General features: G+C 43.1%; 1 protein-coding gene across 2 annotated transcripts in view; it reads left to right on the forward strand.

Annotated features, from left to right (window-relative positions):
- The window catches only part of LOC135524443 (copine-2-like), a 39664-nt gene extending 21834 nt beyond the window's left edge, over positions 1-17830 (forward strand). For both annotated transcript variants that reach the window (XM_064951979.1, XM_064951978.1), the window contains exons 15-16: positions 16626-16862; positions 17316-17830. In XM_064951979.1, coding sequence (XP_064808051.1) covers positions 16626-16862; positions 17316-17423 — 345 coding nt within the window. In that variant the 3' untranslated portion in view covers positions 17424-17830. The remainder of the gene's footprint in view (positions 1-16625; positions 16863-17315) is intronic.
- Positions 17831-17879: the final 49 nt, after the last annotated feature.

Genomic DNA, 17879 nt, shown 5'->3' on the forward strand with positions numbered 1-17879 from the left:
GATTGCTTTCCCCTTCAGAGGCATTAAACGAAGACAAAAATTAATATTACCAATTGAACAACACCTATTGGAAGATAAATCAATGACAGTTTACATGGTGTGAGCTCCAAAATATTGGGACAGCGATCATTTTTTGTTGTTGTTTTGGCTCTGTACTCCAGCACTTTGAATTTGAAATGATACAATGACTATGTAGCCGAAACATCAGCTGCTAAACTGGACCTTGATAAGCTCAGGTGTGTTTCATGGCTGGATGAAAAGCCAGCACACCCAGTAGCTCTCCACATTTATGCTGACCTTTTGTATGTAGGTTACATAGAGACCACACCAATTATTGGTCATGGAAATGTGGTTGTCATGGAGAAGTCATGAAATTCCATCTGTCAAAATGTGTTAACCCTTTATTTAGTGAATAACCAGAGGTCTCTGTAGAATACTCTATGCTGGTATTTCTAGCATTCTAATGGACCTACTTGAAAAAAGACAGCTCCTGCACCTTTGTCATGCCAATTCAAGCACTGGGTAGCATCCACATTAGTGTAGAAGTGTTTACAAACATTTTCTATTCTTATTTGCAATAAAAGTTACTCCAAAATGACACCATTTATTTCTATTGGGCACAAAAGAATGATAAACACAACCAAAACAAACAGCAAGTGCACCCAACAAGTTTGTACTGTCTCAAACTTAATGTAGTCATTGCGTGCTAGGAATATGGGACCAAATACTTAACTTTTTACTACTTTAATATACATAAGTGAATTTGTCCCAATACTTTTGTATTGTACAAAACGTGCAGTAATTTCTAAATGGTTCACCCGATATGGATGAAAATACCCTCAAATTAAAGCTGACAGTACAGAGCCAAAACAACAACAAAATATGTCACTGTCAAAATACTTCTGGAGCTCACTGTAGCTGGCCGTAAACAAATGTAGCATTTTACTTTAGGGATTATGTAGGCTTCTAACACATTGCTTCCTACTTCATAATAAAGACATAATAAAAACATAATAATATGATTAGGCTATATATTTACATTAAAAACCAAAGTCTGTCAGATTTCCAGTCATTCCAATGAATTAAATACTCCTTGATCTTCAAGAATAGGACTTGGAAATAAACTCAGCAAAAAAAGAAACGTCCCTTTTTCAGGACCTTGTCTTTCAAAGATGATTCGTAAAAATCCAAATAACTTCACAATCTTTATTGTAAAGGGTTTTAACACTGTTTCCCATGCTTGTTCAATGAACCATAAACAATTAATGAACATGCACCTGTGGATCAGTTGTTAAGACACTAACAGCTTACTGTCACGCCCTGGCCATAGAGAGGCTTTTTATTCTCTATTTTTGTTAGGCCAGGGTATGACTAGGGTGGGCATTCTATGTCCTTTTTTCTATGTTTTGTATTTCTATGTCTTGGCCTGGTATGGTTCTCAATCAGGGACAGCTGTCTATCGTTGTCTCTGATTGAGAACCATACTTAGGTACCCTTTTCCCCCACCTGTTTTGTGGGAAGTTAACTTTGACTTTGTTCAGGGCACATAGTCCAAAGCTTCACGGTTTGGTTTTGTTCTTTGTTTTGTCAGCGTCATTTTTGATAAAAATAAAATGTACGCTTACCATGCTGCACCTTGGTCCAGTCCTTCAGCCAGCCGTGACACTTACAGACGGTAGGCAATTAAGGTCACAGTTATGAAAACTTAGGACACTAAAGGGGCCTTTCTACTGACTCTGAAAAACACCAAAAGAAAGATGCCCAGGGTCCCTGCTCATCTGCGTGAACGTGCCTTAGGCATGCTGCAAGGAGGCATGAGGACTGCAGATGTGGCCAGGGCAATAAATTGCAATGTCCGTACTGTGAGATGCCTAAGACAGCACTACAGGGAGACCGGATAGACAGCTGATCATCCTCGCAGTGGCAGACCACGTGTAACAACACCTGCACAGGATCGGTACATCCAAACATCACATCTGCGGGACAGGTACAGGATGACAATAACAACTGCCCGAGTTACAACAATCCCTCCATCAGTGATCAGACTGTCCGCAATAGGCTGAGAGAGGCTGAACTGAGGGCTTGGACAGGACTGGCAAAAAGTGCTCTTCACTGACGAGTCGTGGTTTTGTCTCACCAGGGCTGATGGTCGGATTCGTGTTTATCATCGAAGGAATGAGTGTTATACCGAGGCCTGTACTCTAGAGCGGGATCGATTTGGAGGTGGAGGGTCCGTCATGGTCTGGGGTGGTGTGTCACAGCATCGTCAGACTGAGCTTGTTGTCATTGCAGGCGATCTCAACGCTGTGCGTTACAGGGAAGACATCCACCTCCCTCATGTGGTACCCTTCCAGCAGGCTCATCCTGACATGGCCCTCCAGCATGACAATGCCACCAGACATACTGCTCATTCTATGTGTGATTTCCTGCAAGACAGGAATGTCAGTGTTCTGCCATATCCAGCAAAGAGCCCGGATCTCAATCCTATTGAGCACGTCTGGAACCTGTTGGATCGGAGGTTGAGGGCTTGGGCCATTCACCCCAGAAATGTCCGGAAATTTGCAGGTGCCTTGGTGGAAGAGTGTGGTAACATCTCACAGCAAGAACTGGCAAATCTGGTGCAGTCCATGAGAAGGAGATGCACTGCAGTACTTAATGCAGCTTGTGGCCACACCAGATACTGACTGTTACTTTTGATTTTGACTCCCCTTTGTTCAGGGACACATTATTCCATTTCTGTTAGTCACATGTCTGTGGAACTTGTTCAGTTTGTCTCAGTTGTTGAATCTTGTTATGTTCATACAAATATTTACACATTTCTTTTTTTGCTGAGTTTATACATTAGTCTATCTGTTTTACCTGAACAAAACCCCAAAACAAAGGATATATTAGCCTATTCTGTTGTTTATGTTTTTGTCATGGAGGACTGATTGGGCTCATTGCTTCAAAACATGGTTGAAAAAGAAATGCTGCTCTCATAGAATGGCATGCTTTGAGCACTACCGATAAGTGCTATTTGCACAGTGGTGGAAAAAGTACCCAATTGTCATACTTGAGTAAAAGTATATATGCCTTAATCGTCTGCCAGTAAAATACTACTTGAGTAAAAGTCTAAAAGTATTTGTTTTTAAATATACTTAAGTATCAAAAGTAAATATAATTGCTCAAATATACTTAAGTATTAAAAGTCAGAGTCCCTTTGGTTGTCAGGAAAAATGTATGAACTAAAAAGTACAATATTTTCTTTAGGAATGTGATGAAATAAAAGTGGTCAAAAATATAAATAGTAAAATAAAGTACAGATACACCCAAAAACTCGTACTTTAAAGTATTTTTACTTAAGTACTTTACACCACTGTATTTGTATGACGTGAAGAATTAATGCCATATGCTGCATTTGCTATACAGTAGGCCAATTGTTTACATTTTTGTTGGTGACACCATAGAATAGGAATTAGAATACTTAATTAATTTAATATGATCTCTGGGTGACACATCTCGATAATTTGCAGCTGTTGAAGTCTATCAAAATTGAGTTTAAGCATGTGTCACATTTGATGATTTGCATGTCAAAAAATGGATGACCACTGATACACATGCTGCCACTGTTTTGAACAGATTAGATTATACTATTTAGAATGAGCAGCCAGCTCACGGACGAACAGGTGCACCAGGGAGAATGCAACAAGCAGCATAAAGATGCAATAAGTGAAAACACATTATTTAACTGGGGATATCTAGCACTATATGCTAGCTAGTCAAAGGTGCAATATGCATAAATCGCTCCACCATTTCCTAGTTTCTAAAATTCTAGTAGTTCACCTAATTTCAGTTTATGTGACAAAACAAGCAAGTGTAGAGAATCATTGTACCATTAATCCACTGTGAAATGTATTTTCAATAACCAAATACATTGTACTTTCAGCTGTTTGAAGTTGGTGTACAAACCAAAAGTAAAAGACGCAAAAACTAACCTTAAGAACTGGAACAATAGAAATAGCTTACATAGAATAGATCTGCCGCTTCTTAGACTTGCTTTCAATGAGAATAACAGATAACTCACATTTCTATGTGAATTTGGTCAGTCACTAAAAAATGTACGTAATTGCAGCTTTAACATTCATTCTGAAATAACTTCATATTTAAGTTAGTCAGATATTAGTTTAGAAAAACTTGAGATTGGAGCTGGGAGCTAACTAGCTAGCTAGCTGCTTCTCAAATTTAGATCATAGTTAATTTGACCCAGAAAATATGTCAAACTGTTTTTCAATGTTTCTCAATTCATTTGATCATGCTTTGTGATACACCTGGTTTTATGGTGTTTTAGTCCACACCACATTGCCTCATCACCGACAATAGATCCTGATGAACAACATGGGGGGAAACAATTGTCCATTTTTGTCCTACCAGATCTGCATTGAGACGGTTCCAGCTAGTGTATCCCTCTGTCCTTCGACTGTTGTTGGGTGTAGTTGTCCGGTTTATCAGGTCCCAGGCTTTCATGACTGTTATGATTGTTTATTTACATGTTAATTACAATTAGCTTCTTGCTTTAGCGCCATCGGTACCTGATAGAGCAGATTTAGTCTCACATGAGGTAAGCTGTCTGGCGCCAGCAGTGGGGATTTTAGCATGTAAATCTTGGGGGGGAACCTCAACCGATTTTTTTAGATGCATGCCAGCAAAGCCACTACACTACACAACACTAAACAATACATTCATTGCACTATAACAGTGACAAATGGTGCCCACAAACTGTTAGGGTCTACATAAACCTGTTCTGACAGCAGAGCTTTCCTTCAGCACCATGGAGAAAATCCTTATCACTGCTACACCTGATTATCAACGGAGCCTCCTTTGCAGCTAAAACGTTAATTCAGCCTCATTTACTGCGTCTTTAAAAATCATAGTTGACATGGCTGACTTGCTTAAATAAATTTGGTTTCTACTGACTCCTTGACTCCTTCAACAATAACCAATGCCGACATGAGTTTAGACTTTTGAATCGTACACAAACTTTTTTACATTTATGTTCAGTAAATTCATAATGTTTATTCTTATATCATTAACACTTAGCTGTAAGTATAAGCAAGTGCAAGCAAATGAGCTGCAATAAGGTAGGCCTTCATTCAGCACTTTCAAAATGGACACAGACGGAATTTAAATAGGTGTTAGTTTAGATCAATTCAGCAGATGTTGAGGCCTTCACTTTACCCTTCTTTAAGTCACGAGAGAGAGAGAGAGAGAGAGAGAGAGAGACAGAGACAGACAGACAGAGACAGACAGACAGACAGACAGACAGACAGACAGACAGACAGACAGACAGACAGACAGACAGACAGACAGACAGACAGACAGACAGACAGAGTGGTTAGCTTACCATATGGAGTATTTTATTAGGCCTATGTGGTCTAAAAGACAAAACAACCTTCGCAATATAATCTGGAATTCTATGGGTCAATAACTGGACTTTCACTGGGAAACATGGTTACGGACCCAACAACATTATAGTATCCCCTTGTTGTGGAGAAAAGCAATGAGCTAATTATAATACACAAAGTAAGCAAAACAAAGAAATGCATCATTCCAACATTGCCTAAAATTATTAATAAGTTACTAATGAGATATACCTATATAAGCAATATAACAATTGAGATATACAAACTATAGCATAATGGAATGGTGAGTGGATAACAGGCAAGCCGTAATTTTGAATTAAGACATGAACTAGCGAGTTTTTGTTCAGCACTTTTGAAATGGACAGCGACATAATACAGAACATGGGCCGTTGTTACAGTATTCTCCCTGTACAGTTATGGCCAAGGTTTTGAGAATGACACAAATATTAATTTCCACAAAGTTTGCTGCTTCAGTGTCTTTAGATATTTTTGACAGATGTTACTATGGAATACTGAAGTATAATTCCAAGCATTTCATAAATGTCAAAGGCTTCTATTGACAATTACATGAAGATGCAGAGTCAATATTTGCAGTGTTGACCATTCTTTTTCAAGACCTCTGCAATCCGCCCTGGCATGCTGTCAATTAACTTATGGGCCACATCCTGACTGATGGCAGGTCTTTCCTGCATAATTAATGCTTGGAGTTTGTCAGAATTTGTGGGTTTATATTTGTCCACCTGCCTCCTGAGGATTGACCACAAGTTCTCAATGGGATTAAGGTCTGGGGAGATTCCTGGCCATGAACCCAAAATATCTATGTTTTTTCCCCTTATTTCCACTTAGTTATCACTTTTGCCTTATGGCAAGGTGCTCCATCATGCTGGAAAGACATCATTCGTCACCAAACTGTTCCTTGATGGTTGGGAGAAGTTGCTCTCGGAGGATGTGTTGGTACCATTCTTTATTCATGGCTGTGTTCTTAGGCAAAATTGTGAGTGAGCCCACTCCCTTGGCTGAGAAGCAACCCCACACATGAATGGTCTCAGGATGCTTTACTGTTGGCATGACACAGGACTGATGGTAGCGCTCACCTTGTCTTCTCCGGACAAGCTTTTTTCCGGATGCCCCAAACAATCGAAACGGGGATTCATCAGAGAAGATGACTTTACCCCAGTCCTCAGCAATCCAATCCCTGTACCTTTTGCAGAATATCAGTCTGTCCCTGATGTTTTTCCTGGAGAGAAGTGGCTTCTTTGCTGCCCTTCTTGACACCAGGCCACCCTCCAAAAGTCTTTGCCTCACTGTGCGTGCAGATGCACTCACACCTGCCTGCTACCATTCCTGAGGAAGCTCTGTACAGGTGGTGCCCCGATCCTGCAGCTGAATCAACTTTAGGAGACGGTCCTGGCGCTTGCTGGACTTTCTTGGGCACCCTGAAGCCTTCTTCACAACAATTGAACCGCTCTCCTTGAAGTTCCTGATGATACGATAAATGGTTGATTTAGGTGCAATCTTACTGGCAGCAATATCCTTGCCTGTGAAGCCCTGATTGTGCAAAGCAATGATGAGACGGCACGTATTTCTTTACAAGTAACCATGGTTGACAGAGGAAGAACAATGATTCCAAGCACCACCCACCTTTTTAAGCTTCCAGTCTGTCATTCGAACTCAATCAGCATGACAGAGTGATCTCCAGCCTTGTCCTCGTCAACACTCACACCTGTGTTAACTTGAGAATCACTGACATGATGTCAGCGGTTCCTTTGTGTCAGGGCTGAAATGCAGTGGAAATGTTTTTTGGGGGATTCAGTTCATTTGCATGGCAAAGAGGGACTTTGCAATTAATTGCAATTCATCTGGTCACTCTTCATAACATTCTGGAGTATATGCAAATTGTCATCATACAAACTAAGGCAGCAGACTATGTGAAAATTAACATTTGTGTCATTCTCAGAACTTTTGGCCATGACTGTACACCAAGTCAGAAACGTAGGATAAATTACAGGCCGTATAAGCAGACAATGAAAACTTTTCTCTAAAACTGGCTATAGGCTACATGTGCACCACCAATTCAGAACAGTATAAGCTAAATTCTGAGGGGGAGAGAGACCAAATGAGTCATATGGGCTACTTACAGCTCCAATAAGTCAGTTCGTCAAATTTCTGCCCTGCTAGAGCTGCCCCAGTCAACTGTAGGTGCTGTTATTGTGAAGTGGAAATGTCTAAGAGCAACAACGGCTCAGTCGCGAAGTGGTAAGCCACTCAAGCTCACAGAACGGGACCACTGAGTGCTGAAGCGCCTAGTGCGTAAAAATTGTCTATCCTTGGTTGCAACACTCACTACCGAGTTCCAAACTACAACGTCAGCACAACTGTTTGTGAGGAGCTTCATGAAATTGGTTTCCATGGCCAAGCAGCCACACACAAGCCTAAGATCACCATGTACAACACCAAGCGTCAGCTGGAGTGGTGTAAAGCTCACCATCATTGGACTCTGGAGCAGTAGAAACGCGTTATCTGGAGGGATGAATCACGCTTCACCATCTGGCAGTCCTACAGACAAATCTGGGTTTGGCGGATGCCAGGAGAACACTACCTGCCCCAATGCATAGTGCCAACTGTAAAGTTTGGTGTTGGAGGAATAATGGTCTGGGGCTATTTTCCATGGTTTGGGCTAGGCCCCTTAGTTCCAGTGAAGGGAAACATTAACACTACAGCATGCAATGACATTCTAGACTATTCTGTGCTTCCAACTTTGGGGAAATAGTTTGGGGAAGGCACTTTCCTGTTTCAGAATGACAATACCCCTGTGCACAAAGCGAGGTCCATACAGAAATGGTTTGTCGAGATCGGTGTGCCTAATCGCCCAACATCAGTGCCCAACCTCACTAGTGCTCGTGTGGCTGAATGGAAGCAAGTCCCCGCAGAAATGGTCCAACATCTAGTGGATCGCCTTCCCAGAAGAGTGGACGCTGTTATAGCAGCAAAGAGGGGACCAACTCCATATTTAATCCCATGATTTTGGAATGAGATGTTCAACGAGCAGGTGTCCACATAATTTTGGTCAAGTAGTGTATCTCCATGGAATATTACATCATTTATGCAGCAGCATACAAGACAGAGGCCTATTTTTAGACTCCTCGTTGTTGTGCTTCGCTCACTGGAACAGAAAGGTGGTGCAGTGGTCCTTCTTGTGGGCAAACTTTGACATCAAACTTTCATCAAAATCTGGCATTCTCTGGATTTATGGTTATTTCAAGACAACTGGGAACTCTGGAAAAAAACGGTTGAATCATGATGTCAGGGATCCTCAGGTCGGAAAGTCGGAGCTCTAGAAAGAGACCCCAGTTCCTGACTTGGAATTCCGTGTTGGATGACCATTCAAAACGTATTTTCCCAGTTGTCTTGAACACACTGAAGTCGGAAATGTCTAATTTCCGAGTTTCCAGTTGTTTTGAACTAGGCATGAGTCATGCTGGATTAACAGCATAGCCACTGTATTCAACCTTTTCTGGCCAATGGTGTTGCGTGAGGATGTTTATCCATTTAAGCTTGGAAAAGTGACCCTTTCACACAGACATTTTAAATCCTTAAACCCAGACTTGGATTCCCGACTTGTTGTATAATGTTTATGTCCAATAGCCAATGAGCACCGATACGTTTTATCTACAGTTTCTCTTCATTTGACAAGGACTGAAAAGGATTTGCCAGTAGATCGTCAACTTGATTCATGGTGATGACTGCTTGTCTAGCTCGCTAGCTAAGATTTTGAAAGTATGATGTTGACATTATCAGTCCAATCAAATCTATGGTAGATATAGAATGATTTGATGTAATTTTATCTGTGGCCAATGACTTTGAGCCTTCTTGGATGGGCGCTTCTAATGTAAATCTGTGGCTGGACCCAAGGGGGCTTGAACTACCTAGCTCTACTTGAAGATTCTGTGGCGATGTAATGTCCCCATGAGTGACAGAACACTGAGACAATCACAGCGCAACTAGAGAAAATTACCAACGTCTAAGCGCCGTGCTTTTGCTGGGTGCCCCTCCACTACTGAAAGCACTGTTCTAGGCTGAAACAGCTGCATTTTACTCAAGAGACCATGTTTGTATGCAGCTTTATTAACTCAAGAATGATAAAAAATGTTTTACATTGTTTGAAAACTGGGATGTAACACAAATAAATGCCAAAATAAAGTGCAAAATAGGCCAATTATTAAAAATAAATAAACAGGTAGGGCTCTAAACCTGAATGACAGGTCACCACTGGGCAGGAGAGACTCATTGGGAGGAGGGGACTAAAGAATACCCAGAAGTTCTGACTGAATGCACATTTGAGCGCCCCAGCACTGTCCATTTACTTTGTAAAGCAATCCAAGCAATGTTCGCATTGCCTGTTCGTCCATGGAGCTGCCAGCGACTGAGGGACAGAGTATTAAGTAACTGAACGGCTTGTTTTGAACAATATATTTTTTTAACAGGAAAATGCACACTTTTACTGCACTTTTATGAGCATTTAAAACATAATCCATGAATTATATAATCTTTTTAAATAGAAAAAAAGACCAAAAACTGGTAACAATCACAAGAGCGGTACCACCCCTAATGCCCTAACTGGTGGGGTGCCACCCCTAATGCCCTAACGGGTGGGGAACCAGTCCAAACGGGTGGGGTACCACCCCTAACGCCCTAACGGGTGGGGTACCAGCCCTAACGGGTGGGGTACCACCCCTACCGCCCTAACGGGTGGGGTACCACCCCTAACGCCCTCACGAGTGGGGTACTAGCCCTACCGCCCTAACGGGTGGGGTACCAGCCCTAACGCCCGAACGGGTGGGGTACCACCCCTACCACCCTTACGGGTGGGGTACCACCCCTACAGCCCTAACGGGTGGGGTACCAGCCCTAACGGGTGGGGTACCACCCCTACCTCCCTAACGGGTGGGGTACCAGCCCTAACGGGTGGGGTACCACCCCTAACGGGTGGGGTACCACCCCTAACGCCCTAACGGGTGGGGTACCACCCCTAACGCCCTAACGGGTGGGGTACCACCCCTAACGCCCTAATGGGTGGGGTACCACCCCTAACGCCCTCACGGGTGGGCCACCGCTGATGGTTCCATTAGGCCTTTGAATTATTTTTTAAATCAGCATGAAATAGATTGAGCAATAAAAGCTCTACTCATGGGTCTTCTTAAATTAAACTTGTTTTTGACAGTATGTGTGGAGCACAATACCACAGAGGAGTTTACAAGGGAGGAACTCCCTCAAACTGTCACGGGACACTAGGAGTGGTGGATTGGAATCAGGCGCAGAGAGCAGGGTTCAGTATATCGTGATTTATTCTCCGGCCAAAAAACGGTCACGCCAAAATACAGGGCGCATAGAACAGACCAGCCTAAACACAGGACCAAACAGTCCGGGGGGGATACACACATGAAAACCACATCCAACAGAGTAACAAAAAACAATCCCGCACAAAACAAGGGCGGGACAAACTACTACATATAGGGAAGCTAATTAAACTAAAATACACACAGGTGAAACTAATAAGACAAAACCAACAGACAAACGAAAAAGGGATCAGTGGCGGCTAGTAGGACGGTGACGACGACCGCCGAGCACCGCCCGAACAAGCAGGGGAGCCAACTTCGGCGGAAGTCGTGACACAAACTGTTATTCCATTGGCTGGGATCTGCACACAGCTGTTGCAAGAGCGCATTTTTCACTGGCTGTCCAAAATCTAATTAAAGTTTATTGGTCGCGTACACAAATTTGCAGATGTTATCCCAGGTGCAGTGAAATACTTGTGTTTCTAGCTCCAACAGTGCATTTATACCTAGCAATACAAATAAATACACACATAATCTAAAAAGTTAAAGGAAAGATATTAAGAAATATCAGAACAAACAATATCAGACTTGAGTTTAAAAGTATTCCGAAAGTATCTGTAATCTAATTGCAATATTTTATCTTATAACGTAATGGATTACAGCTACCAGGATTTTTGTAATGAGTTACATCAAATCAAATCAAATTTATTTGTCACATCCACATGGTTAGCAGATGTTAATGCGAGTGTAGTGACATGCTTGTGCTTCTAGTTCCGACCATGCAGTAATATCTAGTAATATAACCTAACAATTTCACAACAACTACCTAATACACACAAGTGTAAAGGAATGAATACGAATATGAACATAAAAATATATGAATGCGTGATGGCAAGGCAAGATGCAGTAGATAGTATAGAGTACAGTATATACATATGAGAAGAGTAATGTAGGGTACGAAAACATTATATAAAGTGGCATTGTTAAAAGTGGCTAGTGATACATTACATCAAGATGGCAAGATGCAGTAGATGGTTTAGCATACAGTATATACATATGAGATGTGCAATGTAGGGTATATAAGCATTATATAAGGTGGCGAGTGATAAATTGATTACATAAATTGTTCCTGTGGCTAGAGTTGAGTCAGTATGTTGGCAGCAGCCACTCAATGTTAGGGATGGCTGTTTAACAGTCTGATGGCCTTGAGATAGAAGCTGTTTTTCAGTCTCTCGGTCCCCGCTTTGATGCACCTGTACTGGCCTCGCCTTCTGGATGATAGCGGGATGAACAGGCAGTGGCTCAGGTGGTTGTTGTCCTTGATGATCTTTTTGGCCTTCCTGTGACATCGGGTGGTGTAGGTGTCCTGGAGGGCAGGTAGTTTGCCCCCGGTGAGGCGTTGTGCAGACCTCACTACCCTCTGGAGAGCCTTCCGGTTATAGGCGGAGCAGCTACTGTACCAGGTGGTGATACAGCCCGACAGGATGCTCTCTCGATTGTGCATCTGTGTTTTTGGTGACAAGCCAAATTTCTTCAGCCTCCTGAGGTTGAAGAGGCGCTGCTGCACCTTCTTCACCACGCTGTCTGTGTGGGTTGACAATTTCAGTTTGTCCGTGAGGTGTACGCCGAGGAACGTAAAACTTTCCACCCTCTCCACTACTGTCACATCAATGTAGATAGGGGGCTACTCCCTCTGCTGTTTCCTGAAGTCCACGATCATCTCCTTTGTTTTGTTGACATTGAGTGTAAGGTTATTTTCCTGACACCACACTCCGAGGGCCCTCACCTCCTCCCTGTAGGCCGTCTCGTCGTTGTTGGTAATCAAGCCTACCACTGTAGTGTCATCTGCAAACTTGGTGATTGAGTTGGAGGCATGCATGGCCACGCAGCCGTGGGTGAACAGGGAGTACGGGAGAGGGCTGAGAACGCATCCTTGTGGGTACCCAGTGTTGAGGATCAGCGGGGTGGAGATGTTGTTGCCTACCCACACCACCTGGGGGCGGCCCGTCAGGAAGTCCAGGACCCAGTTGCACAGGGCGTGGTCGAGACCCAGGTTCTCGGGGTTAATGATGAGTTTGGAGAGTACTATGGTGTTAAATGCTGAGCTGTAATCGATGAACATCATTCTTACATAGGTATTCCTCTTGTCCAGATGGGTTAGGGCAGTGTGATGGCGATTGCGTCATCTGTGGACCTATTGGGGCGGTAAGCAAATTGGAGTAGGTCTAGGGTGTCAGGTAGGGTGGAGGTGATATGGTCATTGACTAGTCTCTCAAAGCACTTCAGGATGACGGAAGTGAGCGCTACAGGGCGGTAGTCATTTAGCTCAGTTACCTTAGCTTTCTTGGGAACAGGAACAATGGTGGCCCTCTTGAAGCATGTGGGAACAGCAGACTGGGATAAGGATTGGTTGAATATGTCCATAAACACACCAGTCAGCTGGTCTGCGCATGCTTAGAGGACGCGGCCGGGGATTCCGTCTGGGCCTGCAGCGTTGCAAGGGTTAACACGTTTAAACGTTTTACTCATGTTGGCTACAATGAAGGATAGCCCGTAGGTTTTGGTAGCGGACCGTGTCAGTGACACTGTATTGTCCTCAAAGCGAGCAAAAAGGTTGTTTAGTCTGTCTGGGAGCAAGGCATCGTGGTCCGCGACGGGGCTGGTTTTTCTTTTGTAGTCCGTGATTGACTGTAGACCCTGCCACACAAACCTCTCGTGTCTGCGCCGTTGAATTGCAACTCATCTTTGTCTCTATACTGACGCTTAGCTTGTTTGATTGCCTTGCGGAGGGAATAGCTACACTGTTTGTATTCGGTCATGTTTCTGGTCACCTTGTCCTGATTAAAAACAGTGGTTCGTGCTTTCAGTTTTGTGCGAATGCTGCCATCAATCCACGGTTTCTGGTAGGGGAATGTTTTAATAGACGCTGTGGGTACAACATCCCCGATGCACTTGCTAATATGCACTTGCTAGTAAACTCGCTCACCGAATCAGCGTATTCGTCAATGTTGTTGTTCAATGTTATGCGGAACATATCCCAGTCCACGTGATCGAAGCAATCTTGAAGCATGGAATCCGATTGGTCGGACCAGCGTTGAACAGACCTGAGCGCAGGTGCTTCCTGTTTTAGTTTCTGTCTATAGGCTGGGAGCAGCAAAATGGATTCGTGGTCAGCTTTTCCCGAAGGGATGGCAGGGGAGGGCTTTATATGCTTCGCAGAAGTTAGAATAACAATGATCTAGGGTTTTGCCAGCCCTGGTAGCACAATCAATATGCTGATAGAATTTGGGGAGCCTTGTTTTCAGATTAGCCTTGTTAAAATCCCCAGCTACACTAAATGCAGCCCCAGGATATGTGGTTTCCAGTTTACATAGAGTCCAATGAAGTTCTTTCAAGTCCGTCGATGTGTCTGCTTGCGGGTGAATATACAAGACTGTGATTATGATGGAAGAGTATTCTCTTGGTAGATAATGCGGTCGGCATTTAATTGTGAGGAATTCTAAGTCAGGTGAACAAAAGGACTTGAGTTCCTGTATGTTGTTATGATCACACCACGTCTCGTTAATCATAAGGCATACATCCCTGCCCTTCTTACGAGAGAGATGCTTGTTTCTGTCGGCGCGATGCGTGAAAAAAACAGGTGGCTGTACCGACTCAGATAGCGTGTCTCGAGTGAGCCATGTTTCCATGAAACAAAGAACGTTACAGTCTCTGATGTCTCTCTGGAAGGCAACCCTTGCTCGGATTTCATCTACCTTGTTGTCAAGAGACTGGACATTGGCGAGTAGTATACTCGGGAGCGGTGAGCGATGTGCCTGTCTACGGAGCCTGACCAGAAGACCGCTCCGTCTGCCCCTTCTGCTGCACCGTTGTTTTGTGTTGCCAGCTGGGATCCGATCCATTGTCCTGGGTTGTGGGCCAAACAGAGGATCCGCTTTGGGAAAGTCGTATTCCTGGTCGTAATGCTGGTGAGTTGACGTTGCTCTTATATCCAATAGTTCCTCCCGACTGTATGTAATAAAACCTAAGATTTTCTGGGGTAGCAATTGTAAGAAATAACACATAAAAAAACAAAATACTGCATAGTTTCCTAGGAACGCGAAGCGAGGCGGCCATCTCTGTCGGCACCGGAGGTGTTCCACATGTAATGGATTACATGCAATCCGTTCCTCCCCAACCCTGTTTGTGCATGTTTAGTGCGATTGAGAGTGAATGTGTGCGTTTGCATTTGTGAGCACACATGCATGTGCTTCTGTATGAACTTAGTGTGTGTGTGCTTCTGTGTGTATTTTATGTGTGTGTGTTTGCAATGTGAAAATAAGTCAGCCCCCCTTCTCTTCTTTGCCCAGTGCCCTTGATAAGTGTGAGGATGGTGGGGAGCTGTGACACATTGGCCCACAGGGCTTGACGTCACAGCATCACATCAACCATGCCAGAAGGCCAGGAGAGTTAATCATGGTCTCCGAATGTGTGTATTCCACATTTTATGTCTCAATGTCTGTATTCCACACTTAAAGCACTTATTACCAAGCAGTAATAGAGCTTTTTTTCACAGAGAGGGACATGTTTGTGTGGTCTGTTACACTGACAAATGAATTTGCATGGCCAGAGATGGACAAAAAAACAGGGTATTTTATTAACATAGGTCTATCCCTCCCATTTGGATGATTACCAGGAATGGGAAGGGAGGGTACTTGATGTGTCAGATTGCTATGTTTTCTTTCGAGAACAGAAAGAAGCAGTGGGTTGGAAGAAAGAGAGAGACACCATTTAGGGAGGGGGGGGGGTAAAATTGTGTGTATTTTAGTCTTTGTTATGCAAGGCATGTTTGAAGTACTCTACATAGATACAAGTTGTCTGTGTGAGTATGGAACGTGGGAACTGCTGAGGGTCTGTGTGTCAGTGGCTGTTTGCTGTGTTCAGAGAGTCAGCTCGAGACCCTCTCATCCAGTACAAGTGCTGCTCTCTCCGACCCTCATGGTTTGGACCTGGCCATAATAAACCCACAGGACTGAATGAAGCTCAACAGACCATTGCTTTGCACTGACTCACACCGTTGACCATCACACACAGACATGATTTTACTGCTTGTGTTCTGCTTACCAGAGTATGATTAAGAAATCTGTGGATTCCTTAAGACCAGTACAGCCTTTGACATTTGTGCATATGGGACTGGGTCTTTCTTGGGCTCCAGTCAGTTAATTGTCCTGGTCATGTGTGAGATCGTTCAGTGTGAATATGCTGCTGTCTGCTCTCTAACCAGCCTTACAGCTGGAGGAAGATTTCATCATGATGCAACACAGAGCAAATGTAAATCTCCATTCTAAATATGACAATCAGCAAACTGCAGCAGAAAGAACAGGAGACAAGGATTGTGTGACTATATAAATCCTTCTTCCCCCACCCTCCTCTTTTGCAGGAGTGGAATGGGATAGAATTCTTCTTTCTCCTTCTCATCTTCACATGTACAACAATATCTCCGCAATATAATGCAATCATCACTAATCTGACTGTGCTGTTCTAGGGTGTTTGGAGTTAATGTGCATAAAAAGCAATTAAAGAAATTTGTGTCTACTGAGCACTGTGCAAGTTCACAGTGAGGACACAGCTTGGACATTAATTGCATTCATTTGAATTTATTCCAGTGACACCTCCGAGGTGTGGTGGTAGCCATCATACCTACACAGTAATCCATGTGTCTAAACCGAACAGTTGAATAGATTGTGGCTAAACATAATTTCTGTTTGAACAATTTGTCCAGTCTTTTCTGCTCTGTCCCAACATGATTATATTCTCCTTCACATCATCCCCAAAGCTTAATCCCCGTTCTCTCTCCCCTTCCGCCCCCCTCTCTCTTCTTTTCTCTCTCTTTTTCTTTCTCCCCCTGCAGCAATACTTCACTCTGCTGATCATCACAGATGGGGTGATCAGTGACATGGATGAGACCCGCCACGCCATTGTTCAGGCAGCCAAGCTCCCCATGTCAATCATCATTATTGGAGTGGGCAATGCAGACTTTGCTGCCATGGAGTTCCTGGATGGGGACAGCAGCGTGTTACGCTCTTACACAGGAGAGGAAGCAGTCAGAGACATTGTGCAGTTTGTTCCCTTCAGGGACTTCCGAAATGTGAGTGTCTCATATGTTTAATACTCTTAGGGGAAACAAAAGTGGTGTATAAATTAGTCTTGTTTTTATTCCCCTGTAGTCTAAAACACATTGTGGTTGACTGTTTAACGTTATGATGTTGCACTATACTCAGATATAACAACAGGTTGTTGTTGCAGGACATATTAGAGATGACACATCCTGATATGGATTGACTTGAGTGTAAACAGCCTTGGGAGTGGGTGATCTGTAGGCCATGTGACTTCCTCAACAGTAGGAGAGAGCACATCCTAGCTTCAGTCCATCTGCTGAAAATGAGAATTTTTTTCCATACACAGAGTATGGAGAGCCATATCTTACCTCTAAACCATTAACTGGATGAAAGTTGATTCATTCATGATGCATTCTTATTGTAAAAGCACTGATATTTAGAGATCTCAATGTGACTTTTACTTTTCTGTCTTGTTCTCACAGGCTCCAAAGGAAACTTTAGCCAAATCAGTATTGGCTGAGCTGCCGCAACAGGTCACACAGTACTTCAAACAGAGGAACCTGTCGCCTAGCAACACAGCATCGGAGTGAAATCCCAAGGCCTTGGTTCATCATCATGCATGTTGCAAATGTCTATTCACTGTTTACAAGAAAAACACAATGAAAAAGTGCATGAAAAGGTTTTTTAATATGTATTCATCTGATTTTTTAACCTTATCTGAAAGCAAGACTTTGTGGAAGAGAAATACAGTATGTGTCAAAGAATACTACTTTGCAGTCCCCTGAAGAGAAAATTAGAAATGCAGATACTCTACTCTGAATGTAAATTTATACAATGTTGTTTTCAAAAGAAAATGTTTATGAAAAGTTTTTATGTACCTTTTATGCAGTGAATTGTAATTTGTTGTACTTGTACTGTACCTTGAAGACGTTATTGATTTTATAATGTTCACCCTGTATTCGTTACCACTCAGGTCAATAAACATACAGAAATGTCACTGTGCTGTGTGCTTGACTGAAACATAAGGTCGAGGCAACACAAATTCA

The sequence above is a fragment of the Oncorhynchus masou genome, chromosome 31 (assembly GCF_036934945.1).
Source record: "Oncorhynchus masou masou isolate Uvic2021 chromosome 31, UVic_Omas_1.1, whole genome shotgun sequence".
In the NCBI taxonomy this organism is placed as follows: domain Eukaryota; kingdom Metazoa; phylum Chordata; class Actinopteri; order Salmoniformes; family Salmonidae; genus Oncorhynchus; species Oncorhynchus masou.